Below are 24897 nucleotides of genomic sequence, written 5' to 3' on the forward strand. Positions count from 1 at the left end.
TGTCACATGGGAACAGATGCCTTCAGGGCTCACAAAAAAAACTCTGGCATACTGATTACAACCACACGTTCATGAAATGGTCAAATTATCGTACATTTGGCCTTTTTTGGGATTATTGATCGTACATCGTACAGAGGGCCAAATTATCGTACAAATACGATAATTATTGTACACCTGGCAACGCTGCATCGTACAATCTCCACACATCAAACTTGACATCGAACCAAAGTTTATTAGATCCATGTCTCACAGTGTGTCATGCAATAGTCTTATAAGATTGCTAAAATCGCACAGTGTATAGAGGGCATTAGGCAGTGGTGCCATCCAGCAGGTTTCCAATCCATTACTTTCAATGCCTGTTTATATAATGACCTAATGGGTGTAACTGTTGCTTGGCCCCACACCGTTATACAGTATCATAAATGAGAAAATATCATGGTATGCATGAACTGCTGTGCTGCCTTTAGAGGTATACATTGTCTTATTTAATGAAAGCTATGGAGATTAGTTTTGAGTTGTGCACAGTCTTTTCTCGTGTCTGTCTCTTTCTTGTCAGTCTTTATTCTGAAGTTCTCATTTCATTTTCTTCTTACTGAAACGCACGTTGAGACTGTCTTGTTATAGTTTAAAGTCAGACAATCATTTTGAAGTCACTGTGACACACCAGACGTTTCTTTTGAAAGCATTTCTGCCATCTGAGGGGCATCAGATCTCTGTGTGCCAGGAAAGGGATAAATTATGGGGCAACATGTAAAAGTTTTCATGGAGTGGACTTTAGTTGTCTGTCTGTTGTTTGGCAGCAAACAGTAAATCACAGAAACCATGCTTATGTGAAAAAGCCATGGATTACTCTGGTAGGATTCAACACTATATTGAAAGTTGACTCTTTCAGTCAGGCATTTCTTGCCCTGCAGGTTCACACTGAAATATACAGGTACTGTAAAGTTCCTGTGCTCACTGTTGTGGCTGAAAATCAGTTTACCTCTCCCCACCATAAACTTCTATTTCCCAAAGTGCACCGATCTGTTCTGCTGGATGAGTCGACTCTAACAGCTGCACCAGACCTGAGCCAGAGGAGCGTGCCGCTGTCGACCCAGCTGAAAAAGAACAAAATAACCTTTATGCACGGAGGTGATGGTGGAGAGAATATTGGACACGCAGCGCTGGATAAATGTTAATTGGCGGTGTTGCCGTGCAGCTGGATGAGTTTATTTAGTGTGGTTCCACGTCATATATCATAGCAGGGTGGTTAACTCCAGACTATCTGGAATATAGCCAGGGTGTGCTCCAGTGTACAGGGAAATTAAAATAGCCGTTTGTATGTGTGTATCCAATTAATTTCAGCTCTGAAAGGGCTAAATATAGATGTCAGGGTAAGGAAAGGGAGCGTTAGTAGCTCATTCATCTTTTTGGAATTGAGGATTAAACTGTGTGAAACTGAACATTTGGGTTGGTGGAGCACAGGAGAAGATTAATGTTGTGGAAATAACCAATCAAACACTCTTACTCAGACGTGTACACACAGTGATGTGGTGACGTGTGTTGATAGCTATGAACAAATGTGATACCAGCTGACATCACAGGGGAATCCATCTATTGACTGAAGTATGTGCGACTCCTCTACGATAGGTGGAGATATGCCCCCTTTCAGCTTGTTAGTATTGGACCTTTCTCCGTTTGATCTATTACGTCACAGACCAAACAATCGCCATTCTGTTTTTTTTCCCTCCCATCCATGTATTTTAGAATATTTAACTCTTTCAGCTGACACAGCGTGAACTGTGTCTCCTCGTCTGTCCAAAAAGTCAGGGCTCTGGATGTAGATATCTCCATGTTGTTACCGGCTTCTTCTTCTGTTTCGCATTTAATGCTATTTGACTTGCGGGTCAAAGCCCAGGGCGGAAAATGTGGAGCATGCTCAGGGCGCCTCAGTTTGGGTCTGATTGACTGTACACATGCATGAGGAATTCAACTCTCAATCACATTATCTGGAAATTCAAGTCAGTGCGATTTCAGTCACATTAACATGTTTACATGTATCTTAAAAGTCCGGTTTTTGTCAGACTAACACAGTAAATAGATTTTCTCTAATGTCATGTAAACGCACTGACTGTGGAGGAAGTAAAACCTACGATCAGAATAGTCACTCTCACTCACACTGGGCTCACTTCTATAGTGAATTAAACAGTGAAAATAACTATTGCTCATTGTTCTGGGGACCCTCTGGAAAATTCTCAAGGACCACAGGGGGTCCCCGGGCCCCTGGTTGACCACCACTGAATTAGAAAAAGAAAGTGAAGATATAAAACATTTGTGTACAGTTGAAGTAAAAGAAATTTATGATAATATCAGTGCTATCTAGCAAAGTGGCTGGTGTTATTTTGGGAATATAAAATCAAGTGCAGCTCCAGTGCATCCTTTAGGTCAGGGGTGTCCAAACTTTTTTGAATGGGGGCCAGATAAAACAACGTGAAAACACCTGGGGGCCAACTGATTCTCACATCAAAAGGTTTTGTTTTTTTTTAAAGTGAGACAAATGCAACCATTTTCATCTTTTAATGAACTATTACTACTTGATGCCTGTCTACAAACTGTATGATAGTCCTGTCATTGTGAGGTGAAAGGTAAAAATGCAAAGTGATCTTGCTCGATTAACCATTATTGTGTAAAGGACTGCATATGGTATATTTTGAAAGTCAAGCCGAGGGCTGATTGAAATTGGTCTGCGGGCCAGACTTTGGACATGCCTGCTTTAGGTAAATTGTTTACCATCTTAAAACCAGAGATGAAACAAGGATACAAACTTCAACATGTAATCACTGTAGATTTAAAAGGTTCTATCTGACATTTTTGTCAAAATTGAGTTATTCATTCTTTTTCCGTGAAGAAAATTAACATAGTGTGAGGTGGGGTTTTTTTTAAGTTATATGCATTTTTTTTGGACTTTGAATTTAGAAAACAAAAAGGTTTATGTCATTTATGATATTTGGGATGCAAAACTTTGAAGCTCATTATCTCAATCTTTAGGTGGCGATTTTACAAACAAAGATTGAGCAACTTGTCAGCTCTGTGTATGCTGTGATTTTTCATACTAAAATTTGTACTTAATGTCTGTTTTTAAAGACCACAATCTAATATACCATAATGATAAAACAACAGTGTGTGCCAACATCTGTTCACATACTTGGTTTAACAATATGTTCGGCCGAAATCATCTGGATCCTGTGACAAACCTCTTGTGTTACACATTAACTGGTGAAACCATCACAGCCACTGCAGGCCTGAAGAACTGTTAAGATCTGATAAATGGATTTTATGACTTTATTGTAATGATCTGACACTCTATCCTCCAGGGAGTCTAACACAGATTATAAAAATAACTGTTTGAGTCCCTCAGCTGTGAATAAATACTATTTTAAACTCTTGATAAATGAAGCTAAGAACTTTCCTGTGAGTTTCTAAATCACTTTGTCGACACAGAGGGGCAGTTTATGAACGTGTGATTTATTCAGTTGGGTAAAAAAAACCCTGATTTTAGCTGAATTGTTGCGAGCAGAAAGAGATAATGCAATCACTCTTTCATAAATAGATTTTCCCAGCAGAGATGAGAAGCTGTACGCCACACGAGTGTTCCTATTATTGTGCTGCAGCTGATGTCTCATCGAAACAGTAGAGATGTAGCTCCCTCTAGTGGTGACTCAAAGACACTGCTTCATGGTGGAGCATGAGAAGACAAAGTGAGCATGCACCTGTTGTGTTTCTGTATGAATCTCACGGCTGTATGCACTGAGCTGTGTGCTGTTTTGTGTCTCTGCAGGTTTCTGATCGTTCTGGGCTGTTTGATTCTGGCCATACTGACAACATTCAAGGAGCACGAGAAGGTGTCTGCACACTGGCTGGTCATACTGGTGAGAGGACTGGGATTTCTAAAGTTTAGTTCTGAGCAATGTCTGTTCTTTGCTGCCTGGTGAAGAACATTAATTTAATTTAAGCACTCAGGTATTTTCCCTTAAGTAGCTTTAAGGTTGTAAACATCATGTAATGTCATGCAGTCTGACAGAATCATCAAACTGTGTATCAGTTAGCTCCTGCTCTCCATTACAGATAAATGATGTGTACACTGAGTGAAATAATCAAATCAAAGATTAAATCTTTTTTGTGACTGCATCATTTCATCAAATGGAAATATTTAAGATGTTGGGAGAAATCTGTAACCCCTGAGTTTTGCTCATGGTCAGGAGACAGTTTTTCAATCCATCATCCCTTTTTACACTCGTGCACAGGAGCGAGACACAAGACACACTCTGTGGTGGTTTTGTGTCTCTTTACAGTCGCTGTGCATCTTTTTGCGGTTTTGTATCTCTTTGTTGTTGTTCTGTGTCTTTCTGAAGTCTTTTGAGTCTCTTTGAGGTCATTTTGTATTTTATTTGAGTAATCATGTGTTTCCTTGTAGTTTTAATTTCTCTTTGAGGTCATTTTGTGTCTACTTATGGTTGTTTTTTGTCCTTTTTTGTGTCTTTTTGAAGTAATTTTGTGTTTTATTTAAGTAATTTTGTCTCGCTTTGTAGTTTTTATTGTCCTCTTGTGATTGTTTTATGTTTCTCTGAGGTCATATTGTGTCTTTTTTGTTGTTTTATGTCTCTGTGTAGTCTTTCTGTGTCTCCCTGTGGTTGTTCTGTGTCTTTTTGAAGTCTTTTGAGTCTCATTGAGGTCATTTTGTGTTTTATTTGAGTAATTTTGTGTCTCCTTATAGTTTCTTGTGTCTTCTTGTGGTTTTTATTTCTCTCTGAGGTCATTTTGTATCTGTTTGCAGTCACTTTGTGTCTACTTGTGGTTGTTTTTTGTCCTTTTTTGTGTCTTTTTGAGGTAATTTTGTGTCGCTTTGTAGTTTTTATTGTGCTCTTGTGGTTGTTTTATGTTTCTCTGAGGTCATATTGTGTCTTTTTGTGTTGTTTTATGTCTTTGTGTAGTTGTTTTGTGTCCCCCTTCGGTTGTTTTGTGTCTCTGAGGTAATTTTGTGTTTTATCTAAGTAATTTTTTGTTGCTTTGTAGTTTCTATTGTCTTCTTGTGGTTGTTCTATCTATTCTTTTTGTGTCTATTTTTGTTGTTTTGTGTCTCCTTGTGGGGGTTTTGTTTTTTGTGCACCTATCTTTTTGGTTGTTTTGCCTGATTTCATATTTATTTGTGTCTCTTTGGGGTTCCTTTGCATCTGTTTGAGGTTTGTGGTTGGTACTTGTTAATATGAGTGAGATTGTACAGATAAAGAACAGGGGGCCCCCCAGACACCTTGGGCCCCTGAGTCCATGCCCAGTGGGCCTGCTCAGTTATTAATCCATGAATGTGGATGATACGAACATTAAAACTGAGCAAACTGTGGTCGAATAATAAGAACAAAAATAAGTCAGATTCAGTAAAAGCAAAGACTTTCTACTCTGAGGTTCTGATGTAGCCGAACTCTGACCTGTTCCTTCCACTGTGCTCCTGTTTGATTTTCCCATACAGGAAACCTTCGCCATCTTCATCTTCGGAGCAGAGTTTGCACTGAGGGTCTGGGCTGCAGGATGCTGCTGTCGCTACAAAGGATGGAGGGGGAGGCTGAAGTTCGCTCGCAAACCTCTCTGTATTCTAGGTAAACAGGTGGATTTATAAAAAATGATTTAAAAGTGACATTATGAATGAACAATACTCAACGCCTGTGTATTTTATTCTGTTAACTGTTAAAAACTGAGTGCAGTTACAACACAGTGACGCACTAACCTGCTCCTGATTTGTTATTAACAGCATTTCAACAACGTCTCTTATGTTCGCTCAGCTCTTATTAGGAGCTGATTCCACAGCTCTCCAAAACGCATTCATCTTTCCACAAAGAAGACTTAATGACTGTGTCGGGTCAGACTCATTAAAGATTTAATAAAAGCCTCACACAGAGAATCTTTCCTGGATCTTTCTGTGCTGTGTGTTCTCCGTCTCAGACATCTTTGTGCTGATTGCCTCGGTGCCGGTGGTGGCGGTGCGTAACCAGGGTAATGTGTTGGCCACGTCCCTGCGCAGCCTGCGCTTCCTGCAGATCCTGCGGATGCTGCGCATGGACCGGAGAGGAGGAACCTGGAAGCTGCTGGGGTCCGCCATCTACGCTCACAGTAAGGTAGGAATGAAAAACCAAACAGAGAGGGAGAAGAGTTTCTTCCCTCAGGTCACCTGGACCAGCGACCACCCCAGACTCTGACTCATAGATACTCTCTGATTGTCACGTACAGCTTCTTTAAGAGAGTCTCACAGCCTTTACGTGAATACAGGTGTCATCTGGTCAAAAGTTTTTCCACCAGAGGATAAATTGGTTTCTGTCAGAGTGTTACAGGTTTGTACTGTGACTGTGTGTTCGCCTCAGACATTTCTAATGTTGTGTTGTCTGACTAACCTTTAAAGATTACTAACAATTTAATTACACACAAAATATCACGACTTTTCCAAAATGTTCAATGATTTAAACAAATTCCATGACTTTTCCAGGCCTGGAAAATGTGAACTGAACCCTGGATTTTTAAATGGTGAACTAGAGAAGAGTGTTTAACATCAGCAGAGAAAGAGGAAGAGAAATCTGTCCCTATAAAGTTCCCAACAAAGACTAAAAACCTTGTGTGAAGATAAGTCATACGAATAAATCTGTTTCAGTTGATGTGTGATCATCATACATGTGTCTCTGTAGGAGCTGATCACAGCCTGGTACATTGGCTTCCTGTCTCTGATCCTGGCGTCTTTCCTGGTCTACCTGGTGGAGAAGGACGACGTCTCCATGGACGTGTCCAACCATGAAAACCCCACTGCTCAGCCCAAACCGCAGGACTTCGACACCTACGCCGACGCACTGTGGTGGGGGCTGGTACGTACATTACATTACGTCTCTTCACAGTTTTACCTTTTAATCTGCTTTTTAAGGGCAAAAATATATTATTCTAAAAATAAATCATTCGGCTTTTTCTGTCAATTTAACTTAAACTCCTAACCAGCAACATCCCACAGAAAAAGAAAAGGATCCCATCCTGGCACAATCATGTTGTCTCCATCTGAACCTTTCAAAGACGTCCACACTAGCGACAACGTGTTTGGCTCTCTAGCAGCACTTGCTCGCCTTCCTCTTCTCTGTGCTCACTGGCAGTGTGGATATTTCCCTTTTCCATTTGGCTTTGTATTATCAACTATTTATGGGCTATAATTTTATTATCGGAATAATAGATAATATAAAATTCCCATTATCGGCTGATAATCTAATGCCCAGATATATGTTGTGCACTGCGCCGCCCTAATGCCGACCATAAATTGTATAAAAGATAAGGTCTGATACAGGAAAGTCTTCAACATTATTGTAATCTAAAATTTTAAAGCTCCAGTGTGCAGGATTCAGGGGGATATATTAGCAGAAACAGATTATAATATAATAAGTCTATTAAGTCCTTCAGTCTGGCGGCACGGTGGTGTGGTGGTTAGCACTGTCGCCTCACAGCAAGAGGGTTGCCGGTTCGATCCCGGGTGTGGGAGCCCTTCTGTGCGGAGTTTGCATGTTCTCCCCGTGTCAGCGTGGGTTCTCTCCGGGCACTCCGGCTTCCTCCCACAGTCCAAAGACATGCAGATTGGGGACTAGGTTAATTGATAACTCTAAATTGTCCGTAGGTGTGAATGTGAGTGTGAATGGTTGTTTGTCTCTATGTGTCAGCCCTGCGATAGTCTGGCGACCTGTCCAGGGTGTACCCTGCCTCTCGCCCGATGTCAGCTGGGATAGGCTCCGGCCCCCCCGCGACCCTCAAGAGGATGAAGCGGTTAGAAGATGAATGAATGAATGAAGTCCTTCAGTGTCTAATCAACTGAAAATAAGAATCGTCAAGTTTTTGGCACCTTAGAATGAGCTGTTTATATCTACATGTGAAGCAGGTCCTCGTCTACGAGCACTACACATGTATGTACAGACATTTTATCGGTTAAAGTTACTGTCCGTTTCTTTTGGAGAGGAGGAGACCGCTGTGGATAATTTGGCTCTTGGTAAAAACCTCCTGGATCAGAAGTTATAAGATCAAAAAAGATCATTAGCAGATGGTAGACGAGCCACTTGCACCGACAGTCCAAACTGTGTTGGAGATACCCTGATTTGTAACATGAGAGTGTTTTTACTGGTTTTAATTGCTTTGTCTCGTTGTTTTGGAGAGGAGGAGACCGCTGTGGATAATTCAGCTCACAGTAAAAACCTCCTGAACATCTGGATCAGAAGAAGTGTGAGCACACAGTAGCGTGTGGTGGGCTAGCGGCCCGTCTTCAAGATGCAAGCAGCGTCAGAGAAGCACAGATTTGTAAAATGAAGCTTTATTCAGTGATTTTACCGTTTTAAATGATGATGATTTGACTCATGGTAAAAACCTCCTGAACAATGAACACTGAAGGAATTCTTATTGGGAGTTTTCACTGGTTGCTACCTGCTTTTCACCACCAGGTGCCACCAAATCCCCCTAAATCTTACACACTTCACCTTTATTGATATAAAGTTCATAACTGCACATGTAGCCCCAAACTATGATTGTTCGTATAGTCTGAATTGTCCCACTGAACACAGAGCAGTGTTAGCTTATGCTGACAGTCTTACTGTCTTCTTTTATGACGCATTACATGGGATGAAATGATAAAATAATGTTGCTTAGTTTTGTCCCCAATGGCGCAGATATCTCATGTCTCATCCTGAATTTAGGGAACTACATGCATCTTGTCTTTGGGCAAAGAAATCTTGGAAAAATGTTGCACATTATCATTTTTATACTAAATTTCATTGTTCAGTCTTAGATGCTTTGATACTGACTCATTTTAACAAGTTCCTGAGACAACTGACATTGCACTGACGAATAAGTGAAATGATGAAGTGTCGTGTGTTGGTAAGTGATGAGTGAGATTAGGTGACTTGTTAAATAGATGTTTGCTATGAGGTTGTATTTCCTTCCATCTGTTTGTCAGTTAGATGTCCTCAGGGTTCAGTGTCAGTGTCTATTCAGGTGTCATTGGGAATCTTCAAAATCAGCTGCTGAACAACCTGGTATTTTGTTGGAAGATCTGTTCTGAAAGACAAAAATAAAATCAGTAGTGAGCCGCTAGCTTCTTGTGGAATTGTCCGGTGTTGGCAGAGCTTCATGCTCTAATGAATGTCCTCCAGTCAGAGGAAACCTCTGCACTTATTCCAGCAGCATGGCCTCATTAAGGAGACCGTCCTTCAACCAGGAGGCCAGAGTTCAAGTTCTATGACAGCAAGCATCTGCCCTGCTGAAGTGTCCTTGAGCAGGATACTCAATAGTCACCAGCTAGATGATGCTGTGACCCTTTGAAACAGTCGACTGCCCTTCAGTGGATCCATACAGAGGTCACAGAGTGAAGCAGAGCTCACAGCCGAGTTTCTCAACAAAATATTTCTGCAGAGAGAAGGACACTGAGACTGTAACACTGCCATTACTGTGTTTTACTGCTGTCAGAAATATCTCCCGTTGCACTTAATAGCCCTAGTGGCCGCCGAATCCTTCAAACAGTCCTTGTCAGTTCAGACATTTGACAGTTACTTTGGAGAAGTGTCATCTTTATTTGTCTCTTTTGCAGATCACACTGACCACCATCGGCTACGGGGACAAAACCCCAAAGACGTGGGCTGGGAGACTGTTAGCCGGCACTTTCGCTCTGATCGGAGTGTCCTTCTTCGCTTTGCCTGCAGTGGGTACACTCTCCTGTAGAGTATATGTGCATTAACTGCAGCACCACTGAAGTGTTAATACATCTAACAAACACCATTGCTGGTGGTTTATTGCAGAGATCACAGATTAATTTGTTAACAAAGTGTGACTGATGAAGATATTTGCTAACTGCTGTTGAGTTGGTTGCAACACGTTCTCATCCTAACTCATTAAATACCGCCACTTTGTCAGTGGATCCATTCGTCTAAACATGGCGTGCTAGATACCTAAATTAGTTTCAGACATTTAGGGATGGCGTGTCAATTTACCCCTGTCACATGTATTGTGTCTTTTCGAAATACAATTTCATTTTCACAGGAAGTGTACAGTTTCTGCTCACTAAATGCAAACACTCTTTTTCAAAATGAACTCACAACATAGGTTAATGCCTCATTGTTTTCCTTAGGTTTAGGCAACAAAATTCTGTGGTTAGGTAAAAAAAAAAACTCATCATGTTTTGGCCTAAAATTCAAATGGGAAACAAACAGCAGACTCCCGGGTGAAAGTCCAGAATTTGTTAGACCCATCCACTTCCACTCCTGCCCGCCCCATAGGGACTTTCTCACTCTTTATAGTACTGTAGTTGCCGGCACTGTTACAAACTGCTGCCGCCTGTCATACCACCATGAAGGGTGCCTCTTTGCATCCACTGACAAAGCGGTGGTGTTTGACGAGTTTGGTGGTTTCTAACTGCCTCTAAGCTGACACACCCTGTGCATTTTAAGGCTGAAAAAGTTAAAGCAGTGTTCTCCATACAAAAAGAGCAACTATTATCAAGACTGTGCCAGTGCGATTTCACTTTTTTTTTCATTTTAGCAATCTTATAAGATTATTGCATGACACACTGTGAGACGTGGATCTAATAAACTTTGGTACGACGTCAGGTTTGATGTGTGCAGATTGTACGATGGCCGTTTACTACTGAATCGCAGGTTACGACGTACGTCAATATGCAACGTCATCAGCGTGCACCGCATCAGCGTACGTCATCCATCTGCGCCACCATAGGTAGCTTGCTCACCCGGAAATTGCAGTTCCTCCGCAATTTCCTTCCATGCAGCGTCTTTTTTCTGGCGGTCATGAAAGCAGCTGGAGGAAACATCAAATAAACAAGGCTTCTGCTGCCACAGCTCCACCAAACTTTCCTCTTTCTGGGAGTTCCACAGACTTCTTTTTGTTCCTTTTACCTCCATGGCAAGCGATCATTTGTTTGGGTTTAGCGCCGGTGTCGCGGTGAACATTGCACCATTTCGTGCTGCATTTCTCGTAGGTCGTAGCAGCTGTCACACTGTGAGATAGTCATCCTAAGTTTCTGACACTGTCAGAATTTTATCTCAGGTTATCTTTGGTCGCAAGACGTTGACAACGGCCGTCCTTGAACCTGTCTCACAGTGCGACAGAAGATCACTGTTTTAGAGCCACGACCAAAGAAAATAATCTTAAAGAAAGCAGCAAACACATTGTTATCTCACCTTGACTACTTCCTGTCCTGTTTGTACAGAACCAGCATGTGCTTGGAGCATCAAACAGTGACCATAAAATCACAGCTAGTGTCTGTTGCCTTTTACAGAGAGAAATGACACCTCAAACCTTGACAGAAGAGACAATAAGAAGCTTAATTGAACAGAATTGTGTACACATCATTCAAAGCCTATCAAGCCTTTCTCAAATGAGTTGTATAGGATACCCAGCTCTGGTGGTTTTCATGCACCGTCCGCTCCAGAGGCAGGACTACACTGACTGTGTTTTGTGGCTGCAGGGGATCCTGGGCTCAGGCTTGGCTCTGAAGGTCCAGGAGCAGCACAGACAGAAGCACTTTGAGAAGCGTAGACATCCAGCCGCGGGGCTCATCCAGGTGAGACTCCACCTGACATCATCAGCAGACCTCTCACATGACTGGCTTTGACTGCCATATTTATGTTTATCCACCTTAATTCATACAGTTAATATCAAATTGCCCATTCAGCTGTTTTAATTGTGTTTCTGTTTGCTGTTCTGTCTTCTTATCTGAAGTCTGCTTGGCGATATTATTCCACCAATCCAATCAGGGAAGACCTTATTGCCACGTGGAGATTCTATGAAACTGTCATCTCTCTTCCCTGTTTCAGGTAAGTAACACCAACTGTAAAAACATCAAGGTGAAGTGGCATGCCATGATGTTCATGTTAGCACTGAGAGGCTTTAGAGAGACTGAACGTTGTGTTGTTTGGACGGTTCTGACTGTAAATCTGTGTTGCTGATACAGTCGTCTCATTGGCTTAAACAATCGACAACTGACATAACCTAACCATCACATTTCAGTGTAAGAGCTTGAGGGAATTTTGTCAAATTTGGCACAAATGTCCACTTGGACTCTGATTAACTGATTCAATTTTGGCAGTCCAAGGTCAAGGTCACTGTGAGTTTACATTCGTCTCATTCTCAAGAATTTCTTTGAGTGTGGCACAAACGTCCACTTGGACTCAGCAAAGAACTGATAAGAACTTGGTCAAAGATTAAGGTCACTGTGACGTTTTGTTCATCTTGTGAGCACAATATCTCAAGAACGCTGTGAGGGAATTTGGCACAATTGTCCAGTTGGACTAGAGGATGAACTGATTTGATTTTGGTGGTTGTAGGTCGAAGGTCAAGGTCACTGTGACCTTGTCCATATCATTCTCGTGAATGAGATATCTCAAGAATGCCTTGAGGAAATTTCCTCAACTTCGGCACAAACATCTGCTTGAACTGCTAAGAATTTGGGGATCAAAGGTCAAGATCACTGTGACCTTGTGTTCGTCTTGTTGTCAAGAATGCAATATATATTTTAAGAACACCTTGAGGGAATATCTTTGAATATGGCACAAATGTCCACCTGGAATTTGGTGGCCAAGGGTCACTGTGACCTTGTTCGCCTCATTCTCGTGAACATGATATCTGCTTAGAATTTGGTTGGCGAAGGTGTAGGTCATTGCGACCTTGCATCCACCTCATTGTGAATGCGATATCTCAAGAGGACCTTGAGAGAATTTTCCCAAATTTGGCACAAACATCCACTCGGACTCAAGAATGAACTGGTCAGAATTTGGCAGTCAAAGGTCACTGTGATTCATACACTCATCACAAAAAAATGCTCCTAAATGTCTAATAGGATAAAATAATGAACTGCTGATGATTGTGTCCAAAAAGTCAAAGGTCAACTTCAGTGTGACATCATAATTGTATGCATAAACACTTTTTTGGCCATTAGTCAACGTCATAACTCGAGGTTTCATTTGGTCAGTACTCTAATCTGTGCTGCTGAGGGAACATGTGAGTGACGCATCCATGTTCTCACAGACATGGATGTAAACTGTAACTTGACTGTTGCGTGCAGGCATACAGCCACGAGGTGATAATTCTAGTTCAATCAGAACTCAGGTCTTTCTGAAGTGTTTAAATGTCCTCTGTTGAAGGATGTTGAAGCTCTACTTTGTTCTCAGTTGTTAACTTTTGTGCTTTCTCTCTCTCCATCCAAAGGAAGGATCACTTGGAGGCCATGGCGAGGTAGGTCACTGTTGTTTGATCTCCAGCAGAAATAGTGTAAATCACACAGAGCGGTGCCCAGAGTCTTTCTCATGGAGCTTTAATTAGCCCAACATGCTGGAAAGACTAATGAAGGTTTCCTAGAATATCCCCCTGTCCGCTTTTAAATAGCTTCCATATTAATTCACAAGTCACATAAATCTGTGCGTTAATGTGGTAAATATGTGAATGGTGATATAAAACTCCCACTCGTCCCGCTCTTTAATAGCGCCGCCTTCCACATCAGCTGCTTTGATGACATTTAGGCTGAGAGTTTTTTTTAGAAACCTATTAGTGAGTCCATTAGTTATGTTTCAATTATGAATGACAGTTAGGATCGAGTAATTAGGGCCCGAGATGGGGTCTTTGGGTGTGATGGTTCTTTTTTCTCTCCTTGGTGTGGAGGGGTGTTAATGAGGCTGTACAGCCAAACATGTCATGGAGATCTCAGTGAGGAGGGTTGATCTGTGAAAGCAACGTATCTGGTCTTCATAAGCTGCTGCAATGATGTCGTGAGTCTACTGCAGTGATCAATACACAGTCACTTCTGGTGAACGCTGACCTCGGTGCCATCTGCCGTCATACTTCACACAGTTGGGTTTAAATACAGCCTGACGCAGTGACAGGACACTTCATTTCTATTGGATGTCATAGGGATCAAACCTGTGACCTGGGAGTTACAGGACATTCTCTTACCCTCTGGATTTGGGAGGCTGAGAAGATACATGAGAGGTGTAGTGGCATTCCCTCTGAATATCAAAGAAAGCCACTAATGAGCTGTAGGCACAGTAACTTCACTCGGTCACACCGTAGAAAAACCATATGCTCCTGTGCCGAAAGCAGCTCTCTGCTCAACTAAACTGATCCACATGCAGTGTCTCACTGTCCCTCCCCTCCATGTCGGGCTGTTGGACTCTCCTGATTCTAACATAGCCTCATTACACTGGAGCGTTCCAGTCTGACGCCTCCTGGCCTCCAATGAGCCGCCATGTTCAACATGCTGGATTAAGTTACTGCTGCGAAAAGCTACAGAGCAACAATAACAGGAGCCCTGATACACCGGCTGATAGAGAGGAGGGAGCTCAGTTCACTTACTGCAGACACTCGGGCAGCAGTGTTTGTTTTGGAGGCTGAACTGAAAGGGTCAGTTCACCCAAATGACCAAATAAAAAACCATAGCTGTCTCAGTCCTTGCACATAGTTTGCGTTTTATTCGTCCAGTTTTTAGATATCTGCCTCTGCTCTCACCCAAACACAGTACAATGATCGGAAATTAACTTTAGTTTGTGAGGATGACATTAAAAGGTAATCTTAAGGGGTGGTGCTTTAAGCTAATATCAAAAAAGAGGGGAAATTATTGGCCCAAATGTTGGAGTTATCACCGACTTCGGGGGTGATCACACAAATGAGACGCTAAAGACGCGCATGCTTCAAAGACGCTTGAAACGCTTATTCAATGCGCGCTAGCTAATGCCATCTGATGCTCAAAAAGTTGAAATATTTAAACTTTTCAGCGTCTACGTGCGTCTAAAAAGACGCGTCTAAAAAGACGCCGGAAAAACGCCCGTCTAAAAAGACGCTTGAAGGCCAGTCAGACGCGCCATATCATAGGAAAACAATGGTTTTACTGCCGTAGCGTTTCATCTCGGTGTGATTGCTCCCTTACACAGCCTGTTCTCACTCCCAACTCGTCAAATACCTCCACTTTGTCATTGGATCTCGGCATCAGACACTGACGCACAGAGGCACCCTTTGCGGCGGTATGATGTGCACCAGTTGGTAGCAGTTACTGATGCAGCAGGCAACAACCCAACTCGTCAGATACTAGTGTTTTGTTAGCAGATCTTGGCATCAGACGCTGACGCACAGAAGCACCCTTCGCAGTGGTATGATACACACCAGATGGCAGCAGTTTGTGGGACTGTTGTTTACAGTGGTAGTTGCCAGCAGCAGTTTGTGGCACCGCCATCAGAGGGGAGGTGCGTGGGTCAAAAAAACTCTGGACTTTCACTCTGGAGCCCGCTGTTTGTTTCCCGTGCAAAAAGCAAAAGTCAGTGGAGTTCTTTTAGTAGCAACATAGTGTGCTAGTGTAGCATGCTATGTTAGTGACGGCTGTGACAGCTGTACTTACTTAAGGCAAACCATAGTGTTCTTTTTCTAAACCTAACCATGTACTTCTGTCACCTGTGAGCAGACGCTGTACCTGTGAGCAGACGCTGTACATTTCCTGTGAAAACAAAAGTGTATTTTGAAAAGACACAATGCATGTAGCAAGCGTCAGTTGACACACCATCCAAACTGATGCAAGAGGGTACCTAATGTGTATTGTATGTATTTTGACGTGTAGGTCCACTGACAAAGCAGCAGTATTTGACAAGTTGGGCTGAGAATGTGTTAAAAAGACCAACATTCAGAGGACATTAAAACACAGTAATTGAACAGTATATATCTGGATACGTGTGCAAAGAGAACAGAGAAACATTTAAAGGAAATGGGATAAAGAAAGATAGATGACAGATGAGGTGATAGAAGTGGGGAATGAAAGTGAAGGGAAAGATGAGGGAAAAAGAAAAGGGGAACAAAGCTGTAGAGATGCTGAAGGGTGGACAAAGGGGAGAAACAAAGTGAGGTAGAGAGAGTTTTAACTCCCTTGTAGCAGTCTGACATTATCTTGTTGCTCTGAGCAAAGAGGTGGACGACGGCCAGAAACTACAGCAGAGCTGCCAGGTCCAACAAGAGGCTGATAAGCCACTTACTGCGTGTGTGTGTGTGTGTGTGTGTGTGTGTGTGTGAGTGACTGTGTGAGTGACTGTGTGAGTGACTGTGTGACTGCACTGAACGATATTAGACCTTGTATCTGAGTTATCCAGTATTATTGTGTGGTCTATTCAATACAGCACTGAGAGAAAATTATATCCCATTTGAGAGTCAATTTTGTGTGTGTATGTGTGTGTGTGTGTGTGTGTGTGTGTGTGTGTGTGTGTGTGTGTGTGTGTGTACTTGTACATGATACATAGTGAGGACCAAGAAACAAAAAAAAAATTCAGAGTGAGGACATTTTTGAAAAGTGAGGACATTATGACCTGTCCTCTCTTCTTCATAGGCCTGTTCGGGCTTGAGACTTAGTTTTGGGGTTCAGGTTACAATTTGGTTTATGTAAGTGTAAAGGTTGGGGGTAGGCATTAGTTGTGATGGTTAAGGTTAGGGACTGTTCTTAATTATAATAATTCAGAGGAGGGGGGTGGCTGTAGTGTGACTTTGTTTTTTATTTTTATTTTTCTATTTTGACCCTCCCTGAAGCAACAAATATTTTTCCTTGAGCCTCTCCAAGTGACTGCTGGAAAATGCATGACCCTCCCTCCAGTAAAAAACAGTTGTTGGTTTTTAAAACTTACCCTTTGATGTTTGAAAGTTGAAGACAAAATCATAGAATTAAAAAAAGGCTTGGTTTGTCGCTTTTGTCGTACGTGCTGGTTAGTTCATGCAAATTGTTTATTTCTGGCCAAATTTTAAATATAGAATAAAGTGATTTTAAGCTTAGATTTGGTTATGTTTTTTATATCTAACTGAAGCATTTGTTGCTGTTCCGTTGGAAATTTGAAAACCCAATGATAATTTCTGTTTTTACAGTTTCTGGCTGTAATAAATGGTGAAATTTTTAAAGAAAACATGCCCTCTAAGGCAAGTGATACAATAAATACAAAATACAACTGTTTAAAGTTTTATGCCCCTCCCCTAAGCCAAACAAACACATTGGCCCCTCCTCAGTGCTCAAAAGTTATTTGAAATGCCTCCCACTTTTTGCACCACCCCTCCCCCCTCATAAGTAATTAACAGTCCCTTAAGGGAAGGGATTGAGGGTCCTCACAAGGACTGTAGTACAAGAATATGTGTGTTTGTTCTTGTTTTCATTGTGACAACTTGTTTCAGATCTTTGCAGTGAGCACAGCGTTATCAAGTTATAGTCAGTTTAGTCCTTTTAGGATTACCTTAGAAATCCGTGATAATCTCTATAAAGCTCATGATGTTTAGTTTTTGTTGATACTTTTTTAACGTCGATGATTTGACTCTGTGGTCATTTAAGAGTTTATAGTTAGTGAGCAGAAAGCTCAAAGCCTTCTTAAGGATTAGGCTGGTTCATGGTTTAATTACTGACAACAGATCCCATTAAAAGACCAAAACAACAATGTGTTAGCTCGTCTCTGAATGATTCTGAGCTCTAAGCCCATTAGTTCCAACTGACGACGGAAATCTTTAAAAATATAAACGTGTAGTTTCAGCAGGGATTTAGTGGCATCTAGTGGTGAGGAGTGCAGATTGCATCCAGCTGAAACTTCTCCCGCTTAGAATTCCTTCAGTGTTCATCGTTCAGGAGGTTTTTACAGGGAGCCAAATTATCCGCAGAGGTCTCTTCCTTCTCCAAACTTTCTGATCCAGACATTCAGAAAGATTTTACAGTGAGATGAATTATCAGCAGTGGTCTCTTCCTCTCCAAAACAAATCGACCAGGTGATACACCTGTACGAACACTGAATAAAGCAGTTTCATGTTAAACATCAGTATTCTTCCAACCCCGCTCATCGTAGAGGGGCTGCTAACTACGGTTGCTGACAGAAAAACATAAATGTCCATATCTAGAGCCATAGTTTGGTTTGTCCATTCTGGGCTACTTTTAAAACATGGAGGTGCAAGATGGTGATCTCCTTAGACGAGGACCCACTCCTATGTAGATATAAACGGTTCATTCTAAGGTGCTGAAAACACAATTATTATTTTCATGTGATAATAAGAAGAATACGTACTTATTATTTTGTATTTCATTTCTGCTGATATGTCTCCCCATATGCTACACACTGGAGCTTTAATGTTAGTAATCAACTGGGGGAGTTTCATGGAGATGTATATTCGTTAAAAGTTTGACCCTATTTATCTGGGGTGTCTCCTCTTAAGCTGCTGACATCATCTGGAGTGGCTCATATAGTCTGATTGTCTCATGTTTCCCAGATGTAACCAGATTTTCAGTTTAACTTGGTGAGCACAGTTGTATCATAGCAGCTTGAAAAAAAAACACTCCACAAATAAGACCTGAGTTGCAATAAAGTGGATTTATTCTTTAATAATGTCACCGCAGGTTTGTGCAGGTATAGTAAACCAATCTGTGTGTGTGCTTCTTGGGAAGGCAGAGCTGTGGGAGATAAGGAGCATTATTTTTTCCCGTAGTGTTGCCTCATTTACAGAGAGCCACGGGATAATCACGGGATAATTTTCTGCTCTTTATTCGCTCGAGAAGCAGTCAGAAAGAGATTCACTCTTCCTTTAAAGCTTCCTATTCTGCAGCCTCTCAGCGCCGTAATCTGCCGTCCCTATTCTGCGCCGAGGCCACATAGAGGCTCATATTGTGTGTCTGCTGTGGGAGCAAAGTTGCTGAGAACGCTCCACGTTTCAGAGGCCCCGTTCGGGCTGTGGCCGGCTCCGGTTACCCCGCCTCTCTGCCTCTTCCAAGGCACACAGGAGTCTTATTTTACCCAGGGAGCTCTTGCCTTTGTGCTGCCAAATATTGTCAGCCATTGGACAATAAAGGAGACCAATCTCTCGCAGCTCTTTGAGGCTTCCTTCTGCCAGGAGAGCAGCATTGTTACGTCGAGGCAGCAGACCATGAAGACTTCAACTCCTCTGTGAGAGCAAAGTCAGGCTCAAGGAGAACTTGTAGCTGAGACTAGAAGAGGGATTCCTGGTGTTGCTTGGTTCATCCTCAGAACGAACCAACATTCTCAGAACGAGCGCTAAAATCTCTAAAAAATCCCTGGTTTATACTCAGTGATAAAGCAACTTAGCCAAATGTATTGCGATGTAGAATTATACTTAAATAATCAATCCTGTTAAGGATATAATGTTTATGAGAGGTCCGAGGTGTTTAGTCGCTTTCACACTTGTGACATTATCCAGGTGGGCTTGTGAGCAGATATTTTAAATTAGAATTTCACCTTTAATGTCACTGAGACGGAAATGATTTTGACGTGTAGTTGGCGGTCTTGCTGTCATCTTGATGCAAAGACAACATTTATACTTTGTCGTATGGATAAAAAAGGGCAAATTGGACTCAGCTGCAAAATTCTGTGGGCATGTTTGTTTGCGCTTCAACATCATTGGCGCAGTATCTTGTGAATTGGACCTTGAGACGGGGCAGATAGTGGCTGCAAGTGATGTACAGCTTATGGTGCTATCAGCAGCTGTAATCCATTCTTTGTGAATTTGTCCTCCAGTCTTGCTGGTTGTCACCATAGACGAAGAAGGACGACATGTCTTTACTTCCTCCCACTGTACAACAGTGAAGCCAGAATATCCTGGATATGGCCACCACCATCTTGCTCTAGTGACACAATGTGGAGCCGGAGTCTGCCCAGTAGCATTCTCCGTGGTATTGAGTTCCAGCCCATACATCTGTCCATTCAATCACAAGCAGTGCCATCGATCACCAGCACACTGATTGGCACTCACAGCTGTCAATCATTACATCAAATCCCCTTTTTATAGGATTAAATAAATAATGGTTACGTCAATGTGATAAGAACCACCTAAAATGACAGAAACCATCTTTGGGAAAAGTTTTTTTGACTTATACTTTGAGTTTTTGGTTTGGCCCATATCCACTTACATAGAGGGGGCAGGGATTATGACCTGTACTGCGGTCAGCCACCAGGGGGCAATCAATATGTTTTGGCTTCCCTTTTAGGGAGCTGTCATGCTGTCTGTCTTTATACAGTCTATGGTTGCCACTTGGTATAGTACTATGTATCATGGCTTCCTCATCCTCCACACTGTCTCTCTTCTCTCTTTTCTTCCATTTCAGCCAAAAACTGAGTTTACTCGAGCGTGTTCGCCTTCCCAATGCACGGCCATCAGTTGGGACAGTCAAGAGGCTCACAGGTAACGCCGACTCCATCGAGGAAAGTCCCTCCAAGGAGCCAAAACCTGCCGGCTTCAGTAACCGGGAACGCTTCCGCACCGCCTTCCGCATGAAGGCCTACACACTCCGCCAGAGCTCTGAAGGTATGACAATAACAACTGTGATCATGAAAATAAAAGGTGGAGTTTCAACTGTACGATGCAGCTACCTAATGTGCCACATGGTCATTATCATATTAACTGTCTACGGTTTGCTCATGTGCAGTTCTTACATCAGCGTTTTCCTGTTGTTTTCTTTGTTAGATGCCGGAGCCCTGGCAGAACCAGCCTTAGAGGAGCGGGGCTTCCCTGCAGACATCCTCATGGAGGAGATGATCCCCACACTTAAACTGGTCATCAGGGCAGTCAGGTCAGGAACTTTAGAGAGATCTGAGAAATTATCTGCACAAGCATTTGATGCCAGTTTGTAGGACTTGACGATTTAAAATGTGACATACACAATAAGATTGGTACTTAAAAGGTATGAATGTTAGTTGTAGCCTCAAATGTTACAGCAGGAGGGTGAGCATTGGAATCCAGAGAGTGTGGGCAAAACTCATTCATGCTTATATTGTGCTGGTAAATCTATAGGCCACAGATGACATAATGCAGGAACTTAATCTAGCACGAGGGCCTGTGAGATGAGTGATTAACCCTGTGAAAGTACTGCTTCCTTCCACACCATTATTTTGGGGCTGAATGGGTCTGAATGGGATGCTGAGACCTGACGGGTTCTAGTTTCAGGACCAAGCTTGTGCAGTGTTTGGGCATGTTCGAGTCAGCTCAAAGTGGGAGTTCTGAGGGACAAAAGACGGAGCTCAGTGGGTGGCAGGGTGGATTAAGACTAGAGATGACTTACAAGAAACTGAAAGGTGTCATGTTTGATCCCGGCACAATCAGGAAGAGCTGTCTGGTGAATGCAACACCAAAGACTAGTTTCAGGTACCAGGTACAAACAGTGTGAACTCCTACTTGCCATTCATAATCTCCAACTCTGGTTGACTTGTATCAGACAAATGGCCAAACATTGAAGGTGCTGGTTTAACAAGGACAGATTTAGCACACACTGGGATGGTTGTCAGCTCAACATGAGGATGGTGGGATGAGGGGCAGCAGCTTCAAATCTGAGACTGGGATTGCTAATTCCGAGTTGGAAGTAAGTTGTACCCCAAGTGAAGGAATTTGTGCCTCTTCGGGTCTTGTTTATGGGCATTCTCCGAACCCATTGGCTGTATTCGGCGTCTGACTTCCGGCAGACGGCGATACAGCCTCTGGGGGCAGACCCCCGATTTTTTGGCATTCCGGTTTGATTTGGGCGGAGGAGGCGAATTTCCGTTTCCGACTTCCGTTTATATATAAGTAAATATGCTGAACCATTGCGATGGATTCAGAGTTTGCAGTGACGCCAATTATGTTCCGCCTCGTTAGTTCACCGCATGGAACGACTGCAGCCTGCTCAAACGTGATTGGTCAATATCACGCGGACTACAAACAGCCTACAACCGGAAACCAGGGCTCTTCTGCTCTTCTGCTCTTCTTCCGGAGGCAAGATCTCCGGGGTTTGCCTACAGACTCTACATTCACTGAATGTAGAGTCTGTATGTAGAGACTAGTTTATGGGTGATGGTAAGAGAGCATGAAATTGTTAGATTGGTGCCGCATCTGCAGTAAAACTGCCATTGTGTCGGCCATTTGTGGTGGAGGTGAGGCTGATTGCAGAGCTCAATCTTATCCAGTCAACCTATGTTTCAACACTCAACTGTGCTCATGAGCTTTGGGTAATGACCCAAAAAAAGAAATCACAGACACAAGCAGCTAAAATGAGTGTCCTTAAGGCTCATTTATGCACACATTTTCTGAAACCTTACGGATACAGACAAGACGGAGCAGTGCCACCCGAAATCATTGAAGCAATATAGCATAGTTCAAGCGAGAAACGACAGTAGGACATGAAAAAGAGGTGTAAAATGGTGGAACAGGACAAATGGTCACATAGTGATAAGAATTCTCCGTCCAAATATCCCAAGTATTTGATGGCCTCACAGACCACCTCCATGTACAATGCCGTGTCCATTAAAAGGTACATTATTATGACCTCCTTCACTGTCAGCATGTTTGTTGCTGTCAGAAACTTTTGACTGCCAACTTGTGGATCTGTCTGTGCCAGCATAACAGACACATAGAAGTATTTGGGCAGTGATGGTTACAACCTTTGAAATAAACAGAAATACCTTCATACATAAAGGGAGTATAAATAAGCCCTGAGGTGGTTGGACTCACACATAAGGTGTTTTGGACCAATCACTTCAGGGCCCACTGGGAAATTCCCGCTGAGAACTACATACTTTCAAGGGCTTTTTCTCTGTTTGCATTCTCACTGCCAATGGGAATGCTGAAGTGACGTACTGTAAGCTGGCCGGTGGTTGGTATAGAAAAATCACTTTCACTTTGACAAGTCGAAATCACGTTGTATTTCCACCGTCGCACGTATAATGTTAATGTTATGACCTGTTCTGTTGCTTGTTAAAATGGTGGTTGGTGGTGCTTGGTGGGCTGTGTTTGAACAATCACCGTACACATACGTCACTCATGGTTCATGTTGTACTGGAAAAGTACCTACTCTGAAATAGGAGTAAAATAAAGTCCCTCAAAGTGGTGTTCTAAGAACTACGATTGCTCCGAGTTCCTATGGTGCGGACACAACAAAAAGGGGGACTCTCAGAACTATGAAAAAGTTAAAAAATGCCTACAGATACCTGATAGACCATAGAGCATGCACAGAAATGGTAAGTACAACAGGTGAAAGCTAAAGGTGTGCCACATCAAATGGATTTTGACCACAGAGAGAACACCAATGTTTTCTAAGTTTGGTCAAATTTTGTCAATTTAATGTCCAAACTGTTGAATGTCAATTCTTTGTCTCACAGGATCATGCAATTCCTCTTGAACAAGAAGCGGTTTAAGGAAACTCTGAGGCCTTACGATGTCAAAGATGTGATCGAGCAGTACTCTGCTGGACACCTGGACATGCTCTGTAGAATAAAATACCTCCAGACAAGGTCAGTGACCACACTGCACTATGAGGGAGTCTGTTTGTGTGAAGCAAATGTCTCCTCTTCCTCAAGCTCATCCTGTTTCTCTTTCTTTAAGGATCGACATGATTCTTGCCCCTGGACCCCCCCTCACCCCTAAACAAAAGAAAACTCAGAAAACACCCTTTACCTATCCGCCCAATCAGTCACCCAGGTACAGTACAGTCACTCTGTTCAATAGATAATGAATAGAGTAGACAATGCTATCAGATTATATTACAATATTAACCAGAATTGCTAAAATAATGCTAACTAGTATTTGTTTCCATTACAATGTCACATAACTATGAATTTATCTTGGTAACATCTTCATCCTGTTTCTCTTTTCATGTAGTACATTATATATTCTAGTAGTCTTGCGCTGTTGCTCTGCGGTAGTGAATCTGTTGTTAATTTCCTGCTAACAAATGTCTGTGCAGTCCACGTCTACTCAGTGTCCCTGTGTTCCAGGCATGAGTCCTACATAGCCAAAGCCGCCACCATGCCAGATGCGGAAGACCAAAGCATGATGGGTAGATTTGTGAGGGTGGAGAGACAGGTGAGGATTAAAATGGCAAAGCACCTTGTGGGATAAATAATGCAACATTTACAATATTTCAGATGTTCTAATGCACCTGACATATCTGTGACAGAGCCACAAAGGACTGGAGACATACAGTATGGACTTGATCAGAATTGTGTACCACATGTTGCTAGTTCAGAAATAAATCGGCCAAAGACAGTGTATCCTTTAGAACTTGTTCGCACCAGCAATTATATCAGCAGAAGTTCAAACAAGAAAGTCTCTTCCTTTCTTTTTCATGGAACCATGACCAGTGGATTCAATCACAAAGGCAGTAATTTGTAAGGTACTTTCATGAAGACATCGAATTTGATGAGCTTCGACACTAATTTGCGCTGTTGACCAATTGCAAACTTGACAGTCCTGACCTTTTAAGGTTCTGAGAGCCTGAGAGTCCAAAATAGAGGAAGGTATGGTACCCTATTAGTTGCACCTCACAACACCCAGGAAGTCCCTACTTCAAGCTTCCTTTGAAATAAGTTTGCACATCTCTGTACCATTAAGTTTCGTTGTGTTACTTTAGCTGCTCCTCAGTTTACTGCACTGTGCACCACCTGGGTTTGGTGGGAGGTAGCTAGTGGCAGTACTCATGTGGCCATTACCGCCAGTAATGCAGTCCCAACCCAACAGTGTTAATGTGGAAACATTGTGACCACCCTCCGGTCTCCCCCCAGCTCATCCCAATGAGTAAGCAGCTCAGTTTTGAGAGCACCACTACCAAGCTAACGTTGGCTCCCTCCAAGGTGGTGTTCATTGCAGAGTGGCCAAGAAACCTGTGGAAACCGGAGGTTGGGCAGTTAACACAGCTAGTCAGCTGACAGAAAATAAAATAAAAGGCAAAACATTAAAATTTCATCAGCTCTAATTACCTCTCCTCTAACCACACTGGACCAAAAGGAAAGGCCTCTTCTATGACTTTTTTTTTCTTAAAACTTAACCATTTAGTAACAGGTCAATGGGTGTTGGCCTTTTAGAAAGCCAAATTACCCAAAACTGACCAAC

The 24897-nt window shown here is 42.4% G+C and overlaps 1 protein-coding gene across 1 annotated transcript in view; it reads left to right on the forward strand.

Annotated features, from left to right (window-relative positions):
• Window positions 1–24897, forward strand: part of kcnq3 (potassium voltage-gated channel, KQT-like subfamily, member 3) — a 182962-nt gene that overhangs the window by 143105 nt on the left and 14960 nt on the right. Inside the window, exons 3-15 of the mRNA XM_050074481.1 lie at window positions 3818–3908; window positions 5504–5630; window positions 5974–6146; window positions 6708–6881; window positions 9623–9733; window positions 11513–11608; window positions 11767–11861; window positions 13252–13278; window positions 20147–20346; window positions 20506–20611; window positions 23169–23300; window positions 23392–23487; window positions 23784–23871. Of these exons, the coding sequence (XP_049930438.1) occupies window positions 3818–3908; window positions 5504–5630; window positions 5974–6146; window positions 6708–6881; window positions 9623–9733; window positions 11513–11608; window positions 11767–11861; window positions 13252–13278; window positions 20147–20346; window positions 20506–20611; window positions 23169–23300; window positions 23392–23487; window positions 23784–23871 (1516 nt within the window). The remainder of the gene's footprint in view (window positions 1–3817; window positions 3909–5503; window positions 5631–5973; window positions 6147–6707; window positions 6882–9622; window positions 9734–11512; window positions 11609–11766; window positions 11862–13251; window positions 13279–20146; window positions 20347–20505; window positions 20612–23168; window positions 23301–23391; window positions 23488–23783; window positions 23872–24897) is intronic.

Source organism: Epinephelus moara, chromosome 21 (genome assembly GCF_006386435.1).
Source record: "Epinephelus moara isolate mb chromosome 21, YSFRI_EMoa_1.0, whole genome shotgun sequence".
Lineage (NCBI taxonomy): Eukaryota > Metazoa > Chordata > Actinopteri > Perciformes > Serranidae > Epinephelus > Epinephelus moara.